Source organism: Rhamphochromis sp. 'chilingali' (genome assembly GCF_963969265.1).
Source record: "Rhamphochromis sp. 'chilingali' genome assembly, chromosome: 8".
Classification (NCBI taxonomy): domain Eukaryota; kingdom Metazoa; phylum Chordata; class Actinopteri; order Cichliformes; family Cichlidae; genus Rhamphochromis; species Rhamphochromis sp. 'chilingali'.
The window spans coordinates 20508408-20531683 of NC_137935.1; the positions used below are offsets into that span (position 1 = coordinate 20508408).

The window sequence follows — 23276 nt, forward strand, 5'->3', positions numbered from 1 at the left end:
GTGGAGGTGGTGAGTGACAGGAGAACGGCGGCTAAGCTGTCATCCCTGATGGACAACATCTCCCACCCCATGCAGCAGACTGTGACAGCACTGAGCAGCTCCTTCAGTGGGAGACTGCGGCACCCACGGTGTGGGACGGAGAGATTTCGCAGGTCTTTCCTCCCCACTGCTGTCAGACTCCATAATAAAGACTTTAACTGATCAAGCACACACATCCATACATATGCAATAATACTAAGTGCAATAATCCTTTGTCATCGTTGTATTTTTACTCAGTTGTATATAGTATTTGTATTTGTATTCTATTTTTATCTTATTGTATATTTATTTTATTTTATTCTACTGTATATAGTATTTTATTTTATTCTATTCTGTACAGTTGTGTACTGTATTTATTCTTATTGTATTCTAATTTTTGCCTCATAACTTTTGCACTGTCCACTTCCTGCTGTGACAAAACAAATTTCCCACGTGTGGGACTAATAAAGGTTATCTTATCTTATCTTATCTGGAGGGCAAATCTCTCAAATGCCGAGACGTCTCCACGCCTGATGTCAGGTTGTCATTGTCAATTTATTATTGAAGGCCTCCATAGTATCAGTGAAGGGTGTGGTAGAGTTGAGGTAAGCATCGGCTATTAATCTGGCCTCCTCTAGGTGCAGGTGATCAACCAACACTTGATACTTGAACAGCTTAGTCGCGTCCTTAAATGAACTTATATAAACTTATAAACACCAATAAAACTATTCTATGAACTTTGGGGCCTTTTATACACCCTGAATTAGATATGTGGAAGAAAATGGATGGATGATTAGTATGAAAATCTTCCTGCAGATAATGTGCATTGATATGAACAATATATATCTGACAGCTTGTTTGTTTTCCTCTAGGTCTCTGTATTTCTATTTCTATTTGTGTGCTTTTCTGACCGCAGGGCTGTATGTTGACAATGTGTCTGCCAGCACACATTTTGTGTCTTTCAGTGTGTACACTGCTGGGTTCCAGCTGTCTGAGTGGATAAGGCTCAATGAAAGGACAAATGCTACAGTGATTGTAACACACATGCACACACAGAAAGGCCGTGGGTACTTTACCATAATAGATAATGTCTGTGAGCACTGATTTAAAAAAAATAAATAAATAAAATAAGGGGTTGACAAGACCACAGGTTAGCTTTAATGAGATCTGCAACATGGAACAAGACATAATATCATGCAACATATCGTTATTAAAGAGGAATCTGTTTAACGGTAGTAGAAGGATGCATGGTTATTAAATTCAGACCCAGCAGCGCGTCTTGGTTCACTCAGTATACTTTTAATTTCATCTTGTCACATAATATAACACATCAAACGTGGGCACAGCCTGTTCAATAAACACAAGACAACAATCATTTGTGCACTGTGGTACTTAATGTCCTGATTTACTGTATACTCACTGTTATAATGCACCTTGGCTTTTCCTTAATTAATAGGAAACAGAAATACTGAGTTTTATTTATTTATTGTTTATTGTAGAAGTATGAACCCAAAATTCTCCTACTCAGAGTAAAACAACAGCCACCTGCGGATCCCAAGCAGCTCAGGAAAAAGCCTCGGAGCAGGAAGTCAAAGGATACGAAATGAAAACTTACAAAGTGCTTCCATTCGCATGACACAGACCTATAAAAGCTGACTGGTTAAAAGTCTCACAGGTGTTCACCTATTCTGTTCATCACAGGATATTTTCTGACACAGAGGAGAACATACTCACTTAACTCTCTGTAACACATAGAAAAAACAGTCGATTAACTAATTAAACTCCTTTAACATTCAGCTCCAATTAGTCTGAAACTCTGATTCACTTAGGCATAAGTCTTAGTCCTCAATAGATATACTTGCAGTAAAACCAACAAAATACAATACACAGTAAGGTTTCAAAAGTCAAAGCAAATGTGGCTACAAATGTAGCAAATGGGGGAAAATGTGCAGCAGATGACTTGGACCCTGTAAACATATAGTGAGCTTGTTAATATAACTGAGAAATTCCTGCAACAGCTGACGTTACAGAGGACCTAAATCTGTCTGTAGAAAAATATAGAGACACTCATAATTTGTCGATTTTTTTTTAGTGTCACTTTTGAACATAACAACTGCTTGCAATCTTGTGGTCTGTCATTTTTCTATCCTAATGGTTTGTGCCCCGACTTAGCAGTGTGAAAACAATGCACGCACACGCGCATGTGCGCGCGCGCACACACACACACACACCGACTCAGTGCTTCACAATCCCAGCACTTTTCAAAGTTTGGTTGTCATAACACTTTCAAGTGAGTGCCACACATCCAGAGAACAATTTGGCCCCTCACATCCCAAATCGGAAAAAAAACATTAGAAGCATTAAAGTCAGACGTCACTCGTGCCCTGTGGTGTTTTTTTTTTTTTTTTTTAGTTTTAGCAGTGCTATGAGTTCACATACATACACAACAATGCACATGTACACACATATGGCGTTACACCATTCCACTCATCTACATGTGCATCGAGCATCATGTATAATACAACAACGCATGAACAATGGGAGGCAAGACGAGTCAAAGGAGCCAGCAGAAAAGTCAGCTCTGTTGAGGACTAAAGTGTATCTGAATGTAAAAGTTAAAACTTTCTCCCTTTTTGGTTTACTAAAATGGAATAGCTGAATGTGATTACACAGAAACTCCACAGGGTACCTTTAATCTCCATAAAGCTTCCTCATCGTGTGTAGGATCTCTGCCAGCTGTAAATAGCATGGATATTATGAGAACAAGCTGGCACTCTTTTACATGTACTGACACTGCGGTGGCGAAAAAATCTTCCTCCTGCAGCTCCTCCCAGGCCCCTCCTCCTTGAAGCAAGCTGCTTCGCTCTCTCCTCTGCATTGAAGAAGTCCGTGGTGGCCCTAAAGAATTCCAGTGAAGCTCTGTGGCTCCAGTTGATCCCGTGACTCTCCATCCCTCTGTTTGATGCAGCCACGGAGCCCACTGCACCCACAGCACCAGCATCATTCCCTTCAGATTGGGTGGAGAAACCGCAGTGACCTCCACGGTCAGTTAGGAGGAGAAAAAAATGTGGATTTGTTTCAAAAAGTTCCAAGGGGACTGTGGACTGGGCATCTCCACGGATAGGGTCATCCTTAGCACACACGCTCAAAACAGGAATGGCCACTTCATCCACATCTCTTAAGGGTTCATTGTGTTCCCAGTAAGCATCCCAGGTAATTGATGTATTGCTGCTACAGCCGTTTCCTGTTGGTGCTGCAGGTGTAGAGTCAGGATATCCAGGCTGACAAAACAGTGCTTCCTCCAGGCCACGCAAAGAATGGCTGGAGAACAGAGTGTCTGTCTGCAGGGTCTCAGCCAGCACGGTCCTGTATCTATCATTACAAGCGCACACACACACACACACACACACACACACACACACACACACACACACACACACACACACACACACACACACACAGGGATGGTTACAAAGACAAATGAAAAAACAGTAAATCAATTCTGAAGAGCTGCATGGGTCTCATACTCCTCATTGGCCTTGATTTGAGAAACTTTGCCATGGTCACGATGTCTCTCAGAATCAATGACTCAACACTGAGCGAGCTATTTGTTGCTACAGTGACATGACTGTTTCCTAAATTGTATGTGCCTCTCCAATTGAAGGTTTGTGAGTACTTATTTGTCTGTTTGTCACACAAGTCTCCTTCTCCCTTTCGGCCCACAAAAACATTGCAATTTTCCGTCTTAAAGGACATAATTTTAAGTTGTACTTCGAACCGGAGCCTTATTGAGCTCCTTTTTTTCTTCCCTTTGCAAGCTACCAAATATCATTAAAAGAAAACTTAAATTTTCATACAGTTGTATTTATAGAATTCTTTTATTTTGGTGTTGTGCTTTGTGTATGCCACATGATCACATGGCCTCATGACTTTGAGTGTACAATGCATATTTTACTCATTAGTATAGGTCAAATTTGTACATCCTGTGTCACAAACCCAAACATAGCACAAGCTCATGCTATGTTAATTTCAGCCACAGCATGCAAGCAGCTCAAATTAATTACCTTGTGACACAATGCCCTTATCCTTACATGGCTGCACTTTGACAATTTAAGCTGAATAAAACTGTTCCAGCACTGAATTCCTGAAATGTTACCGTGTATTTGGACAAATACACACTTTGTCTCGTCTTCTGTTGTTCTGGGGATGCAGCAATAAACCCCAAGAATAAGTCAGAATGGACAAGACAAATTAGCAGTCAAATAATTAGACGAGCTTCTTACATTATGGAGGATTTTACTTATTTAATCATCTGCCTTTTTTTGACTCGCTGTTGCGATATGGATATGCATAAATCATCATACAATACAAAATGTAGCCAAAGCTATAAAAATAAAACCCAAGTGGTAATATTGTGGAGTTAAGGCCACTGTTTTACTATCAGTCTGTCAATACACAGTTTTTTTCAGTCATGTGACAGACTCACTGCTCTCGTGGTCACAACATTACTCCATCTGGCTCATAGTGGACAGTACTGCAGGCCAAAAGTGTTGCTTTTTTCACCAGTCTTGAGTCTGGTGACTACTTGGATCTCTTGTGATCCATATTCTGACCCGGCAGCTTTATTTAAGTCCCTGAAAGTGACAATATCTCTCCTAGACCTGCAGTTCGGTGCCAGGATGAAAGATGTCATCCTGGCGTAAAGTATAGACAGGTACATGTATTTTGATCTGAATGGGTAAATAATGTCACCGTCTGGGAGGTGAAGAACTAGAAATTGTTCATCATTAAAGCAAAGGTAAGTAATACATAGCAAGCTTAAACAAAGCTACATGTAAATCTTACAATTTGTCAACTTGAACATTTACAGTGTAGGGCCAGAAAAGTTCTGGTAGTATAAATTTTTCACATTAATGTCATGTCATGACAGTAAAGCTGACTGATTATTTTCCAGTGTCAGGTAGGAAACATTTCTATGAGCTGCCACTAACAGCGTGTGTCGCTGGCCCTTCTGGCAGCTGTAAATAAACATTGATGTATGCATCTGATAGCACAGCAACTATCTGATATTTCGGCTAAGTTCAATTTGAAGACATTCAAATAATGGCTGGAGTGCAAAGGACTACTTTTGCCCATGAGGTGGGCATGTCCCAGTAGTTTTGACATCATGTAAAAACTATGGATAACTGGTTCTTATCCCCCCCCCCCCCCCTCTCTGTACCTGCTGAGACATATTTTCTGGTACAGCACCAACGCCCCCTGCAGAGGCCAGCACAGCCCACTCTCAAACCAGCTCTGGCAGCGGAACACAGGAGACAGGCAGACAGCCGCCGTCACGTAGCTTGAAGATCCACACTCCCCCAGGTAGGACAGCAGAAGGCCCGACCCTGAGCTCTCGCTCACTGCATACAGTCTACCCGCAGGCTGCCGGTAGCGAATGTAGCGCACAGCCTCTCGTAGATCTGCAGGATCACCAAACTGCTGCAGTTTCACGGTTGTAAGTGGGCAGCTGTTGTGGTTGCGGCGATTGAATACCACGGGAAGGTAGCCATGGGACAGTGCCATTTCACACAACTGTTGAAAGAAACAAAGCAGATTGATTGATTATTTATTTATTTATACACACACACACACACACACACACACGAGTAGAAAACTTTTTTAGAACACAGCATCTTCACAGCTGTAACACACAAACATGAATAACATTACTTTTATTGTATGGAAAAAAAAAACTATTACTGTAGGAAATCAGAACATGGTAAAACTAAGAAAGCTTTGCTTATTAAGTGTCCATTAATTAAGTGTCTAACTTTGCTTAAAGTGCACACGACTGTCTTACAGCATAGGTTTAACTATCAGCTCCCAACAGCACACATCAATGCTCAGATACACTTAAAACAGCTACAGACTATACAGGCTTAAGTTAGCATATTAAATATAAAGTAAATGACAGTACAATTAGAAAAAGACAGCGGAAGAATGGGTTATGCATCTGTAGGTTCTCCGTCATCCAGGACATGGTAGTCTTAAGACTTTGAAAAGAAGGTAACTGGACTTCTCCAAGGTTATTTTAAAAAGTTTTCACCTCTCATCTAAAAGGCTTCTCCAGTTTTAAAACAAGAACTACAGCACCATGTTTGGAGAAAAGCAACCACAGCCTATCAGCACACACACCTCATACCAACTGTCAAGCATAGTGGTGGAGGTGTGATGATATGGGCTTGTTTTGAAGCCACAGGACCTGGGCACCTTGAACTCACAGAGTCAACCATGAACTCCTCTCATCTGAAGTTGTATTCTAGATTCAGATGTGAGGACATCTGTGCAACAGCTAAAACTTGGCCCAAACTGGTTCATGAAGCTGTGGCGGGAGCTTAAACATGGAATTATATTTGTGGTAAAATATAATTATGAGCAAAGTATTTCACCTCACAAGCACAGGCACAATGCTGCTTATGCAATCCTATAAGGATCTGGGAGTTCAACTGGATCACGAGCTGGAGTGCTCAGCTAACACTGACTTCTACGAAGGCTCAGATCATTCAATGTATGCAACAGGCTGCTCTACATGTTTTATCAGTCTGTTGTTGTGAGCACCATCTTCTTTGCTGTGGCGTGCAGGCATCGAAGCAAAGGACGCAAACAGACTGAACAAACTCATCGGCAGAGTCTGTTCTTGGCATGAAGCTCGCCACCATGGAGGAGGTGATCAGTGACAGAATGCTGACAAGACTGCGGGCAATCATGGACAATGACTCCCACACTTGGGACAAGCTGAAGAACAGTTTCAGCAACAGCTTCCTTGAACTATCTGAAAGAACATTAAAGGAGGTCATTCCTTTCTGCTGCTATCACACTCTTCAATTCATCGACTTGGGTCAGGTCCACACGTGTGGAACAGAATTAATCACGCCTCAATGCATCCTGTCACTCTTGTACACCACAAGATATATTTACATGCGCACTTGTCTTTTTATATTTATACCTATATCTCTATATTTATCTATTCATCTTAATATTTATCTATCATTATCTCTGTTTCTACCCTCATTTTATATAAGTGCTTGATGTTTGTTGTATATTTGCTGCTATGACAACCCAATTTCCCTCTGGATTAATAAAGTCTCTCTGATTCTGAATTAAATTCCTCACATGTAAATTCAATAACATACACAGGTAGAACTCAGCAACCAACTACACAGAGAATCCATTACAAGAGTATCCACTTGACAAGTGCTACAGCAGATTCACGCTCTTGCAGGCAGTGCTCGCTCTAATCAGACTTCTCATAGTGATTTCAAACGAGTAATTCCACAACCTTTGTGACTGAGACATTCAGATTATACCCTCAAACGAAATGACACTATGACAGCAACATAATTGCTCTTTAATACCATATCTGTTCACAATTTAACAAATAAACTTTGCTGAATTAACTGCCAATAGTTATTTTTTTGCGGCGTAATGACGGAAATACTGACATCAATGGATGGACTTTAATGCTTCCGTTGGACTCTGCCCTCCAAACTGTCAAAATTTAGACTGATCAGAGAAAGCAGAATTCAGCTTTGAGAGCACAGTTGCTTGTGAGAGCAATAACACTTTATTTCTTTATTTATGGTACCATGATTGCATCAGTTTGCACAGGTATTTGCCCATCTAGGGCCCACAAAGAGGTTTTCAACCAAAGCAAATGTGCCTCTGTGCAGTCCTCCAAAATCCCAAATGCATTCTGCTCAATATGACGGCGATGCTGTCCACCATTATAAGCTTTATGAACAGGGAAGGCTGTGACAGTGGAGTTGACTAGGAATGGAAGAAGCATGAAGAAAACCTAATCAAGGCTTTTAAAAAAAGAAAAACACCATAAAAAACACAGACAGTGGCTGCAGTGGACACTTAATTGTTTTTAACACAGCATTTCATTTCAGCATTTTGAATGTAGAGATGGGAATAAACTCAATAAACTCAGTAGCTCACTTCCTTTCAATTGCTGCTCTTCTTGGCAGTTGGATCCGCTTATCAGTTCCAATTGCACTTGTGCAACAATCAGCTGATTTTAGTTTGTGAAGGGAGGATGAAAATAGTGACAGTCTACAGCGTGGATATGGACATTACTTTTATTTTTATTGAAAAAAAATGTTGCAGATTTTGCAACAATGTTGCCGATGTAAAGCGCAAACATCTGCATTTGCAAGCACCTGCACAGACAGCATGCTAACGCTAAACTAGCTAAGAACCCAGAGTGATGTTAAAGCTGAGTGAAATTGGTGTGTGGAACTTTACCCTATAAGTTGATATTGTTAACTAGTGTTTGGTTGTTGTAACCGGGTATTGTTAACTATGAGGCAGCGTTTTTCAGGTCATTTTACGGAGAAAACATATTGTACTATAAAGAAAAGTGTTCTGTGTAAGATTACATTATTTTCTTTGATTAACATTGGACATAATATAGAGGGAAAATACCTGCAACACACACTAAGATTTGACCACATAACGTAATTTATTCTAGACAAATGTCATGTTTTTGATAGACTCTCAAAGCTGAGCCAATGAGAATTGATAAGGAATCAAATCGAAACGAGATTTAAAAATGGAACAAGAATTGCTAAATTTGATCAATTCCCATCCCTATTTGTATGTTAGAACTTCTCTCTTCTCTGCAGCTTGCTGACAGACCAACAACATCACCAGCAGGAGCCCACAGATGGACTGTATGACATATTTATGACATAGTCCCCGTCTGACAACAGACGCTCTTTGCAGGTAGATGGACTGTCTGAGCATGCAAAAGGACTGCAAACAGGCAGACATGCAAACATAATTTCCCCATTAACCTGCTGCAATGCTCACCAAACAGACACTCTCACGTGCATGATGAGTTTTTTTTTGGCTGCTGAGATCTACACATGCAGGTTGTTGAATTTATGTGCAAGGAATTTAATTGTGCATACCGCATTAAATAGCTGCCCCTGTGCAATAATATTATTTGCTCATGATTATATTTTTACACGCCAATTTTTACACAAACATAATTTGAGTTATTGCTGCTACAGGTTGGTCTACAACTTACTGAATCACGGGTTATTCTTAGTTCTCTAACTTTCCTTTTCACATGACAAACAGACAACATCAAAAAATAGTGAACCTCTTCGTCTTCATTTATTACCCTGGAAAAAAAAATGACTGTGATTTAACTCTGGGAAGGTTTTGATTCAGAGCAGATCACAAATGACGAGTGATTTTCTAAATTACTGTGAAAAGCTCTCCATGCAGAGAGGGACTGAAAATGAGAAACTGCTGCAGTCTAGTCTCTAAATATTACCATTAGACCAAATGACCCATTATGTTGTCTGGAAGCACAGGGAGAAGATTTGTCTTCCCTCTAAATCTGCAGTGCTTCTAATCCTTTATCTCAGCACAAGAGAAGGAGAGTGCACAGACACACAGAGGCTTGTGACTCGGGACGACGGTGAGATTATTGTACATTTTGTGCAAATAAATGGCTGGATTTTAAATGACCTTTCACTTTAAATCTGCAGGAATCCCAACGGGCTGTGGGAAGAGCATTAAATATTTACCAGCTGAGAAAGACTGCAGTAGCAGTTTTGCCACTTCTTCGTTGTCTATATGAAAAGAGGATTTACTGTGCCAGACACATTACTAGGTCAGTGCTGCGCTGAGTTCTTATACCAGAACATCACTCATTTGCTCATTCATTAGCCTCTTCCTCAAATCATCAGGATTTGAGAGGAGCACACAGGAGAAAGGACTATTCACATATGAATATAAATCACTTCTGGGTTCAGTTAAATTCCTGGTGATGCAGAGAAACGCAGAGCGATCTTACGGTTTCAGCAGCATATTAGAGCTGTGACAAACAATGAGCGCTCCAGCTGTGATTAAATTAGGAGAACTGCCCGCCTACTAAGGTATTTTCCAGTCGCACAGTGTAAACAAACATCAGACGGTGCAGTTTACCCACAATAATGATAAAAAAAGCTTTATCATTAAACCTCAAAAGGACTTGACGTTTTTAGCCTCAGCATTACCATTTGGTACTTGATCACGAAAGATTCTGTGATTTTAAAGTCGCTGCAAAGCACATGTCAGATCAAATGTACATGTTCTAGTTTGTGGGGATATATTATACTAACACTATGCAGTTGGTTTTGTTAGAGATTTAAGTTTAATTGTACTGCAACAGCCACTCCAGCACTTTTTGGCTGGTGCTGATAAACTGTCAGCTCCGTGACAAATTCCTCCACCCAGGGCTGCACACACTGCGCAACACCCCTTGTCCTCACACAGCGACAAAGACATTAATACCAGAAGGCTTCTAAAGGTCAGCGGTGCTCACATTCAATTAGGAATGCTACTTGATCAAAAGCCCTTCAGAGGCAACAACAATGTGTCCGCTGGTTAACACTTTGCTATAATACTATTCAGCAGTCACATGTACAGAACGTCAACACAAATTTTTGCTGCAATATATTACCATGTTGCCGTTTATACCGCCATTCACTTTTGGCTATTAGTTTTAGACGTTTAAATCAAAAATAGAAATCTACAATTTAAAAAAAGTTGTTGCATTTGTTATGTATTAATCACGATTTCTGGTGTCCTGGTTTATTTAAATGGTTGGCAGTTTTATGACCAACTATTTGTATGAACTCTAATCAAAGGAAAGGCTGTTTCATATTAATTGTTTGGAGTAAAACACACAAACAGTAGAGAAACAAAAGCCTGTGTTGCTGGAAGAAATGGGTGAGTTTATGATGCAACTGCGTTGCTTTACAAAAACCAATGCAAGCAAAGCGTGAAACTGATTTGTGGATGTAACGTTGCATTAAATCGAGAACTTTGTGAATGGTTCTCAGAAAGTTTTAATTTCCACCCTTTCCAATTTGTTATGTTCTGTACAGTATATAAAATTTAAGTATAAAATAAAGCAGTCTGCATTGTTCACTTACACATGCACTGGTTACTTCATTAGGCACCAGTGCTTTACAGCCACCTGGCACCAGCTCAGTGCATTTAAGCACGTAGACATGATCAAAACGACCTGCTGAACTTGAAACTGAGCAGCAGAATAGGGAAGAAAGGTGGCTTAAGTGTCTTGAATGTGGCAGGGCTGGTGCTGCCGGAGGCGCTGATCTGAGAAAGTAGATCAGCAGTTCACAAACTGCTGATCTACTGGGATTTTCCCACACAGCCATCTCTAGGATCTACAGAGAATGGACTGAAAAAGAGAAAATATGCAGAGAGCAGCAGTTCTCTGGGTGAAAATGACTTAGTGATGCCAGAAGTCAGGGGAAATGGCTTGAACCTGATATGAAGGCAACACTAACTCAAAATACCACTTGTTACAACCGAGGTATGCAGGAGACCATCTCTGGACAAACAACTTGTTGAAACTTGAAGCAGATGGGCTATGGCAGCAGAAAAACAACATGCATGGATTCATCTTCCCTTGTATCAGCGGTTCAGGCTGCAGCTAGTGCAACGATGTGGCACCAGCTGGTATTACCAAGGCGCACTTACTGAAGAAGCCATTGAGGTTATGTGCGCATCTTTATACATATCTTGACATATGCACATCTTACACCTTTAAAAGATGGAAATCAGATTTTTGCAAGGACAACTCAGGTTGAGCAGTTTGGAGACAAACTTTGGGAGTCACGGCTGAGATGGTTTGGACTCTCTCACTGCTCTGACACTATAAATTATAAAAACTGATGGGGGAGACGGAAAACAGATCCATGATCAGGTTTTTTTTTTCTTGTGAAAAAGACAGTAAAGTATTTGATGAACAGTATGCTCAGGATTTTGGCACATTTATGCAGTGCTTGTCATATTTTGTTTAATACTGCTGGTTAGCTTTTTGATAAACATACTCTTTTTCCAGAATCGGGAATGTTGAGGTTTTATTGCATCCCTCACTGACAGAATCATGAGTGTTGATATTAAAAATTTCCCCACTTTTACTGAGCAAGTGCTACGCAGCTATTCCATCCAAGACGTTCGTAAGCTGAAAGCTGCTTTTTTAACAGTAACATAAAGAAATGGTTAAAAAAATGTAAGTGATAAAGTGTAGTTTACATGTAACCAAAACATTATCTAAACCCCCATGTAGTGCATTTCTCCATTGCTGCACCAGGCCAAGAAATAAACCACAGTAAAGTATTTCTTAATTTCAGTCTCACAGTTTAAGCAAGCAAGATGCAACTTGTTAACTGGAAAGGTTTATGAGGACTGGTGGGAGTTAGTTTCCACTGTTTCCAAGGCAAAACAGCCACCAGCAACTACCAGCAGCTGGGTATGAGGTATGCAAGTACATTTAAAACTCTGACCTGAATATAAAGGCAGTAAAAAGTAATAGATATGATAAACAATGTTTAATGCATATGAACCGTACCAGAATGAGAGAGACGAAAGAGGTCTAAGACAAACTGTGAGTAAAAGTATGAATAATTGATGAAGAGGTGGTTCATTCATAAATTCATAAATCCCTGGAATGGGATGCGTTAAAGAGGAGGCGACAGGAACCACAAGCCCATAAAAGAATCTACATGTTCCTTGGTTTCAGTCTTGTGTGACAGATATAGATGCATGGTTGTGTTTGAGCTCTTTTTATCTTTGCCTCTCCCTCCCACACACAGAGACTGTGACTGCTTTATGCATAGTGAGTCTCACCAATAGCAGAAGCAATCTTAATTGGTGCACATCCCTTGTGGTGCCTCAGTTTCCAGCCCACCCAAGCGTAAATGACCGGGTTCATTGTAAATACTGTATTCTGATAATGGGTGCCAGTAAAAAAAAAAAAAAAAAAAAAAAAAAAAAAAATGCATGCTGCACCGATCACTTACTCTTCATCTCTACATCATTCAGAGGCTTTTCCTTGTGGTAAAGCTGTAGGCTGCACTCTCCGTTTTCTTTGCTGCTTCTTATTTCTTCCTTATTGTCACTCTCTATCCTTTCCTCTTTTTTTTAAAGAGTTGCCCTAGTTTAATGTCAGGCACATTTGATTTTCCAGTATTCCTGCAGACTTGTCATTTCTGACACAGGGCTGACAGTAAGCCTGTGAGTGCTTTACACACAAAGCTAACAGTATGAAATGAAGCATGATACCAGGTGGCCAGAACGGTGAATGAACCAACAAGCGTTCATGTGGAGCAGCACTTGCACTTCCCCGGCCTTCACAAGTCAAGCGATGCTTTGTAATCCCTCACTCAATTACCTCAGTGTATTGAAAGAGCAGTTGAAAGACTGGCGCAGCCACTGCATCTGCTCTTTTCACTGCTCTGCTCTTTCCTGTCAACTCAACTTGCCATGGCTTAAGCTCAAATGGCTATTTGGCGTCTTCTCTTTTTAATTAAGATGGCAATTCACTGTGCAAGGGTGTGCATTAAAAATTACCTTATTTGTTTCTGGTTTTATTTTATTTTTAATCATTTGCCCAGCTATTTAGCTCTTGAAATACTCAAACTGCTACACTTGTATTTTTGATGCAAAAACCTCCCCCAAATAAGACAGAACGAACTCCCAAGCGACTGCTGTATTTACATCACGTTGGTTTATGCTGTAACACTGATAAGAGGAACAGGGCATCTGTAAAAGTTCACAACACAAGTTGAGATTCATCTGCTGGGGACTTCAGCCATTTGTATCTGCTTCTGTCTCTAAAGCAGATACAAATGGCTTCCTGTTGTCAATACGCTGTATACAAACTACTAGCCTCCTCTTTGTTCCACAATATACTTCTTTACACTCAGTTAAGTTTTTATTGACATGCCGATAACGCACGAGTTACCTTCAGGACATTTCTAGTGATCTTCCCAAAAGAGTTTGGAATGATGAGAAGAACCGGACTGGTGGAGTGACTCGAAGTCCTGCGACGTTTCTGGTAGGATGGCACAGCCCAGTCCAAGGCCACCACTCCGTCATCACTTAGCTGCAGGTTATCTCGCACAAACTGGACCGGGCTTTCGTACGGCCAGCACGCCTCGTAAACACTCTGGAGAAAGGCGCTGGCCCGCCATGTCCAGCCGACACACGGTGAGTAGTTACTGAAAGTCCAGCAGTGCTTCAGCAGGTAGTTTGCCAGCGCGGAAGGTTTACATATTAGCGCCACGGTGCGTTGCTTCTCACCGGTCAAAGCGCCCACGCAGGCCGACTGGGCATCGTCGCTCCCCTCTCGCTCCGAGACGCACTTCTCCGTCTTGCCTTTCGCCACCTGCTGTAAAATTCCAAATCTCTGAAGCAAAGCATCGCGCTGGCTCTCGGTACAGAAATATTTGGAGCCTGGCCAGATTGAGACCACCAGGATCACAAAGCACAGAGCCAAAAGCCATTCCAGCATTGGCACGGTTCGGGATGAGCAAAATGCGACAACGCGAACACTTTCCACTTTATATTCTACATTTGCATATTGCAAATTAGTTAACAGAAAGATTAGCCGTCTTGCACCTTGCTGCTTTTGTCTGTTGGTGCTCAACTCCTCAGTTAAAGCTTAGTGCTCCCTCCGGTGCCAAAGCGCACGAGTCCCCGGTCATTACAACCGCGCGGTCCCGATTACGCAGCGTTTCTGTCATTCCAGCTCCCACAACAGAGGCTAGTTAATGCCTTCAGTTGTGATTATCTAGCTATAAAACACGCAGGGACAGTTCCGTTCACTTATCCACACTGCACTTTCCCGACACCAGCGCTTCCACCCAACAGTCTATAGCGCGAGAAATATCCGTGAGCAACGCGCTGCTGGAAACGCCCCCCACGATGGGTCCCATTAAGACCAACCCCTTATAGGGGAGAACAGGTATGTGTGGTTATCTGTGCTGTTATTTACTCTCCCATGAAAATACTTCCTGTAAACAACGATTTTTAAAAAAAACAACAACAAACAAACCCGTACACTTCGTCTCCATCAGCCTCATGGAAAGAACCACACCCTCCCGTAACTGCACTTTGCTCTTCACACACGGTGGAGGCAGACCTGTGTACCGCGCACGACCATTATCAGATGTGACCTTGTACTCGGAAAGTGTGAGAGAGGTAAAAATGAATAAAGAGTGATCTGTGAACTTTTGGTGGAGACCCTGTTAAGGCTTCTGTTCATCTTCAGTTTTGCTTGGTGGCACAGTTTTTGTGATTTTCACTTGTGGGAAAGGCTGAAAAAAGAACAATTGTCATTAGACACACAGACTCTTCTGCAGTTTAACTGCGGGGAGATCCAGTTTGTACCCACTCATCTCTCTGGTGCCCGAACTCAGCATACTACAAAATTCAAATGAATGAAAAGAAATTTAACACTTTAACGATTTACAAATGTTTCTCTTCTCCACTGTGTGAAGGGCGGGACATTTGAACACCATGCATAAAAGATTTTTTTAAATCAGACACGAGGTGAACCCATATTTGTATTTACCATGGAATATCCCATTTGAATCTTTATCAGTAGAATCTAAAGCTATTACTAAAATACTGTTAATTAATTTTGTGAAAAGCTTTAGTGCTGTCATCTGTTTTTGCAGTGAAATATATCTTTAACACTCAGTCTAGAAGCACAACTAAGTGCTTCATCCTGATCTCACAGTGACAGTGTGGAGATGTAATGTGTACAGGCAAGAGGAAACACACCCAAACGGAAACTGGCAAGGCGATAGTGCATTGTGTCTTTGTGGCAGGTTTCAAGCCTGCATCAGTCCACTGGATTAGCCAGAAAGAACAAATAGCCGACACCAAAACATTGAGCAGAGAATAAAGAAAAACAAGAGACCGAAGCATTGTGGTAACACGCCTCACAGGCACCAAATATTTGCTTTTCTGCACTTTGTGTGCATCCATGCGTGCAGTGATGCTCTAAAGTTGGGTGATGACCAGCTTCAATTCAGTTCTTTAACTTAATCTCTAGAATGTGTATATGTGTTCAGTCCCCTTAAATATTGCATTCAAGTTCTGTTTTCATTTCCCAGAAAACTCTTTTTCCTCCACTGGTTCTGAAAATGATATATTACCCTTCTTGCTGCCAAACGATTACAGCCACGGCTATTCTTGGACAAGCAATCATTTTTGTTTGTTGGTGAAATCGGTTCATTTTGAAAGCTAATCAAGGAAAACTCTGACCTCTGTGCAGTGCATCAGACTATCGAAGTCTCTAATAAGCACGGGTTTGCAAGTGTCAGATCAGGTGTTCTCTTTAAACCAGTAACAAATCTCATTATGCATTACTTTCTGTATATATGTGAACCCAATATTTGTAAGCGATGTTCTCCAATATTTGGTATTTATAAACTTGCTTTACTAAAGTAAAATGTGAGGCTCATTCACAATGATCACAGTTAAATAAACCATCTTACTGATGTAATTTGTAATGGATAGAAAGGGTCAGGACTTCATGTGTTTTGGATTTTAGATTGACTTTTGCACAGAGGCCATTTTTCAAAGCGGTATTAATTTGAAAAACTCTTGAGGTCAAGATGTTGCAATCCAGATCCAGTCTTTGTTCAGTCAATACACTGACTCAAACAGTCCCAAGAGACAAACTGGCGTGGACCACAAAAATACATTTTGCATTGATGAGAAGAGATGAGGAGGAAAATGAACTAGAAATCGACCTGACTTCTACAAGTAAAAATGACTACAAAGTTTAGACTAAACAGATTGTGGTGCTTTTTTTATGTTCAAAACAAACATCAAATGCTGTACTGCATGAAAAATATCCTCATCTTTGCAACTACTTACACCTGACAACAGATTGTAGATCCCATCAAACATTAGGAGAATGTCTGTAAGAATGAGTGTTTTCCCAGGAGTGCTGACTGAATAAGAAAAGAACTGGGCCAATATGAAGATGTAGCCCAGAGGCTGCATTTTGCACCCTGGATGAAGTCTCCTGGCTGAGATTCTGCTGACATTTACGTACACTGTGTAAGAGGAGACACAATCAGCATAAAGAACTAAATGCAAAAGTTAGAATATCTTGCTGCAACAGCTTAATGAATCAAGAATGGATTTTTACCTAAAAAAACAAAGCACGATCAAACCAAATTCTAGTCTTTAACTTTTTTTAAGGGTAGTTTTAATATGAGAATTGTTCCAATTTGAATATGAAACTAAGGCCGACAAACAAAGTCCATATACAGTGCTGTGAAAGTATATCCACATTTCTGATCCCATTTCTTTTCCTTTTTTTTTCCTTTTTTTGCAAATTTGTCACTCTGTTTCAGGTGATCAAACAAATTTGTAATATTAGACAAAGAAAACCTGATTAATCATTTCTAAAATGATTTTATGTATTATTGGTAAAATAGCCATCCAACCCTACCTGACAGCAGTTGTGTCACCCTTGAAGAGTCTTTCACATCCCTGTGGAATAATTTTGGCCTACTCTTCTTTGCAGAATTGTTTTAATTCAACCACATTGGGGGTTTTCCAAGATGAACGGTCTGTTTAAGGTCATGGAAAAGCATCTCAATTGGATTTAAGTCCAAACTTTGAATAGGTCACTCCAAAACCTTCATTCAAACTGATGGCTGGACATTGTGTTTCAGGATTTTCTGGTAGAGATCAGAATTCATGATTTCATCAAATACAGCAAGTCTTCCAGGTCCCGAAGCAGCAAAGCTGTCCCAGACCATCACACTACACCACCATGTTTGACTGTTGGTTTGATGTTTTCTTTTATGAAATGCTGCTCTAGCATCACTGCAGATGTAATGGGGCTCAAACCTTCCAAAAAGTTCCGATTTTGTCTTGTCAGTCCACAGACCTGATCTTGGGGATCATCAAGCAGTTCTTTGGTAAATGTGAGATGAGCCTTTGCGTTCTTTTGGTCAGCAGGGGTTTTCTCCTTGAACTCTCCCATGGATGCCATTTCCCCCCAATCCGTCTTACTGTTGAATCATGAACTCTGACCTTAACGTAGACAAGCGTGGCCTGCAGTTCTTTATATGTTGTTCTGGATGATGCATGCATGGATTAATTTTGTTAGGCAGGCCACTCCTGGGAAGGTTCACTGCTGTTCTCTGTTTTCTCCATTTGTAGATAATAGCTCTCCCTGTGGTTCACTGAGGCCTTAGAAACTGTTTTAACCCTCTCTAGACTGATAGTTGTCAATTATTACTGACATGATGTGTTGATTTTTGAGATCTTTTAACCTACTAAACTTTGTCAAACAGGTTCTTTTTCAGTGATTTTATTGATTTAACAGCTCTGACAGTAATAAATTACTTTTTCAGGGGGGCAGGTAGTTTGGATAGCTTCTGTTCCTGTAATAAAGGACATCATCCTTTAAAAACTGCATTGTGTGCTTGCTCATCTATCTTTGTCCAGTGTTAAAATTAGTTTTATCATCTGAAACAATTAAATGTGCAAAATATGCAAAACAGAAAACAGACTTTGTGACTTTTTGAAGAAGGCAAACTTTTGTTGGAAGCTTCTTTAAAAATACTGAAAGGGAAAAAAGGTTTAAATCACTGAATCCATGGTTTTTATCTAGAAGCCTGAAAGTAATAGAAGCCAAGTTTCAATTAAAGGTTAATGTAAGTTCGAGTTTTGCGTCTCTCATCTTTTATACACATTGCAGTTTCCGTCTCTTAGAAAGGGTGACTCATGTACAGTTTCATTCTCAGAAATTTGACAGATGTCATCACCAGATTTCCAGTTTTGAGATCTGGATTTATTTCTTTAAATTGTGGAAATGTATAAGATCTTATCTTCTATGCTTTACATCCCGCTCAGTCACAGTGGTGATCATCATGCTTTAGCTCACCGCAGTGTTGCCAATCTAGCAAGACTAACTGACTTGCTGTTGTTGCTCTTCCACCACAAACACAGGTCTCTGTCTGCGCTCACCACAGTGCAGCAGCACCCAGATGATTGTGTGCACGGTATGAGAGAAAAAAATAAAGTCAGTGTTGTGCTTCTACTTTCTTTCTAAGGGATCCTTCTCTATATAGAAGTCTTTGTGCCTGGCTAGCTGTAATTTGCGAGCTCAAACAACTGTCACATCTGCACATACAGAGGAGACTGCTCTGCTGGTCTCACACCGTCCTCACCCCCTCCTCTCCAGCCTCAACCTGTCATGTGCCACTATGGAAAAGCCAACAACCTTTGACATCAAAACAAACAGTGACTCTGTCATAGTTCCACACGCACATCCATAATGCAGGGAAACGTTTGGCTGAGCCACAGTTTTGTTGATGTTCTCCTGTTTTCTTCTCCAACACACCTCGACGTTTAGGAAAGCAGAAACCTCACAGTCACCTCTCACCCAGCTGCTGTAATGGCAACCATATGCAGAGCTCATGTTTACACTGGCTTTAACTTCTTCAAACACTGACATGTACTTATGTGGTGATGCAGTAGATGTCCTCGTCCTGAACCCGGACTGTGACGTAAGCCTTTCCCTGACTGAATTATATCCATGATCTAACAAACATATCCTCTTCCTCTGGTGAATATTTTGAAGGGTTGCAGTCTCCGGAGAATGTTGGACACACAGAAACAAATGTCTCCATTTGCTTTGATAACATCATTAAATTTGATATAAAATGTAGAGAACACACATTATTCTCCACATCTACCACAGAGTAAGAGAGATAAAAAATGAGGTAACTGCGAATGTTTTCTAAAGTCACTGCCTGTGACTTTCAGCCACAGTGTAGTTTTACTAACCTCTTGCACATGTCAGTGCATGACCACTTCCTCTCAGACGGCCTTCCTGTCCCACTTAAATTTCCGTTGATATTAAAACGTAAATTTTAAACATGACATGTATAAATCTTGTCATTTTGCAATGACAAGATTTAAGTGTATGGACAAAAGCAACTCACTAAGCTTTACCTGCACACCCTTGCCAAAAAAAAAAAGAATAAACTGTAAGTCTGAGCTTATACATGCCAATACAGGTTAGTATGAATTTCTTCATAACAGCCTTCTGTTTCATTGCTTACAGCTGCCATTTGCCTTTTGGTTTTTGTCATCAGTCATTTGGTGTTGTTTCAAATTCAGCTTGATCCACAATACTGGCAGCAGAACCGAATACCCCGTGAACTGCAATATGCCGACTCCCACAGCCCTGTTCTAATTTTAAAGCCCATCAAGAGGAAAGCTAATCTGAGACTAATTCTCTAAACATACCCATTCTCTCAAATTAAAGGAAAGATGAGGAATAGATTGGAAAAACAAAGTGTTGATGCACCAGTAGTCAAAGAGGGAGGAGTAAGAATTGGGGGTAAAATAAAACAAAAAGAGGAAAAAAAGGACCTGGAGAGTCTCATAGAAGAAGATGCTACAACTTAATATGATTGTAAAATATGCAGAATTATGTAGATCTGCCCTGAATGCTTTCATAGTTTGCTTCTTGACCCTCTTCTCAATAGGGATGCCTAATGGAAAATAGATTAGACGGAGATTAGCAAGTCTTGGCTGTCACCACAACAGTCCTTACTCCTATTCCTGTGCTCTAGTTTTGTCTAAGAAATTGAGACAGGTCTACTGTTACGCATACTGTATAATGTATTAATAGGATAGTATGCCAGTGTTTTCCAGCAATAAACCTACATGCACACTTTTAAAAAGCAAATCTGAAGTGTTACTTTAAATAAGGCTCTGAATACCTAATGGTGGGTGATACGTCAATACACAAATATCTGCCGTATCACTTATATCACCAAATAGATTTCTGCATTTGTTTATGTCTTTGAGTCTTTTCATTAGTTGGAGGCTCACTTTGAAAATGTTAATAACAAGCATTTCTAAGAATGTTATTACACGTTTTCATTGATATTTTATATTATTGAGAAGATTTGAAGTTTTGAATCCAGATTCCACGCGACATGGTCAGAAACAGTCAAAAAATCATTAAGAATATGAAATCCTGTTTCAGCATCACATCAAACTGTATTATGAGTTATCTTCTGTTAAAAAAAAAGTCTTTCCATTTTGAGGAAATCAAATCATCACAAGGAAAAGCATCAGCAGGAGCTCGCAGCTGGAAACAACATGATCTCGTGAAATGTCAAACGTCTCTTAATGTGGGGTGCTTGGCAGGTTTTTACTAATAAACACTCTTTAGCTTCACTTCCCAGACGTGCGAGGAGTTTGGACAAATAGATCAAGAGCTGACCTGCACATGCACAATATCATTTCATACCTCTCGGTCATTAAAGGAAGTTACGATTAACAGGGGAAAATGTTTTTCATCACATGATTCTAAATTGCAAACATGTGGTCTGACAGCACTCAGTCTGAAGTGTTTACTGATGTTTTTCAAGGATATATTGGCAATTTTATGGGCTGAAAATAGGTCAATACTACTGGAGCCACTGGTGACAGTCAAACATTTGCAAACTATCTGCACTATTAAGAAGTATGTAAAAAAACAAAACAATGTTAACACCTTTCAGTCAGATGCGATGATTCCCATCTCCCTCCTCTGACTTTGAATGATTGTCTGTGAAACATGCCCTCGTTTTCATCCATCAGTCCAGCCATTCTCTTCCACTTATCCTTATCAGGTTTGTGGAGGCACTGGAGCCTATCCCAGCTGTCATAGGGCAAGAAGAGAGGTATAGAAATTTAGGCCATTTGCTGTTGTTTGCTCAGCTTCTACTTTGTATGCTTTAAAAAAAAAAAAATGTGGTTATTTTTGATCGTTGTAGGAGCACCACCAAGCTGCTTTCTTTCCCTCCAGATCCTCTTTTGAATTGGGCGCAGTCAATTAACTCATTCACTGCCATTGACGTCTATAGCCGTCAATGGCAGTGAATGAGTCAATGGGTTTAACTCATTCACTGCCAATGGCTGGCAGTGAATGAGTTAATTTAATTAATGAATTAATTTTTGCATAAACCCACATCACAACTTTCTCTGAAGTCCCCAGCTCCGAAGAGCCCTCTAAAAGTGTGTTGTGTCACATTTAGCATTTAAAAACTGCAGTGAGTGGAGAAAAAGGGTGCTTCTCCAGAAACCACCTTATGATTGCTTTACTTGCTAGCAGACTGCTGCAGCTGCATGTAGCTTGCAGCTTGTTTGCAGAGACTTGCTAACAAACCAGCTGGTTAGCAAGTGGTTAACCAGTCTTTAAACATGAAACAATGCTTCACAACCAAAAAAAACCCAAAATGGAGAACCTTTACCTACAAAGTAAAAGATAGCACTTTTTGCACTTTCACTTTCACAATTGCAAGGTGATTTTTGTTGCAGCATGCTATACCTCCTTAGTTTCACGTAGTGACAGCCAGCATCCCCCGAAAAACACTTGCATGGCAGCCAGGCAGGCAGACTGGAGTTTACAGTATATTGCCTTGAGGTGATTGTTGTTGTGAATTGGGGCTATAAAAATAAAACTGAATTGAATATAATTGTATAATGAGGGAAGGCAGTTTTACAGATCTATCTATCACTAGAGCAGCAAAGGCTAATTTCCTTTTCAGCTGTAGTGTAAAGGCCAGACACTATAGTGCTCCTCTGAAGGACCAGTGTTCAGGATTTAGTTTGAATGCATTGTAATTGTACTGTGTGTGCGGTGGCCCTGAGAGGCCAAATGGACTGCAACTTAAGAAAACACCAGCAATAAGAAAAATGCTGCAAAAGCACACAAAACAGAATGGAAATAGGAAAAACAACAACGGAAATAGGAAAAAACGACAACGGAAATAGGAAAAAACAAAACACAAAGAGGGAAAACGAGTACAGAAATAGGAAAAAGAAAACAGAGATAGGAAAAAACAGATTTCCGAAAGCACAAGGGAAGTGTTTCTGGGAAGACAATAACCTGACGGACTAGTTGCCGGAACCCAAAACATGATAGGTGTGTTTTATCATGATTCATATAATAGTGATGATGGATTTTTAGGCTAATGGTTAGTCTAACGACTTACCTCTCATCTTTTCTTTCCTCACAAATCCTCCACTTCTTTTAAGTATCACCCAGCGCAATTCTTAGCATATTTGGTTCCTGCAACTGGTCCGTCGGGTTATTGTCTCCCCAGAAACATTTCCCCTGTGCATTTGGAAATCAGTTTTTTCCTATTTCCGTTGTCGTTTTTCCTATTTCCGTTGTGTTTTGTGTGCTTTTGCAGCATTTTTCTTATTTCTGGTGTTTTTTCTTAAGTTGCAGTCCGTTTGGCCTCTCAGGGTTATGTAGAGAATAACACTACATTTTATTTGAAGTGGGAATTTTCAACCGGGACACCCAGATTTCCAGTTGGAGAAGTCTGACCCAGCCCAACTTCATCACATACTGCAATCCA

At 40.4% G+C, this 23276-nt stretch overlaps 1 protein-coding gene across 1 annotated transcript; it reads right to left on the bottom strand.

Annotated features, from left to right (window-relative positions):
- Positions 1 to 1177: 1177 nt before the first annotated feature.
- Positions 1178 to 14734, bottom strand: abhd15a (abhydrolase domain containing 15a). The gene is made up of 3 exons (XM_080889989.1): positions 13835 to 14734; positions 5240 to 5592; positions 1178 to 3390 (listed from the first exon to the last, which is right to left on the bottom strand). The coding sequence occupies exons 1-3, from the start codon at positions 14381 to 14383 to the stop codon at positions 2730 to 2732; spliced, it is 1563 nt and encodes a 520-aa protein (XP_080746115.1). The 5' UTR covers positions 14384 to 14734; the 3' UTR covers positions 1178 to 2729.
- Positions 14735 to 23276: the final 8542 nt, after the last annotated feature.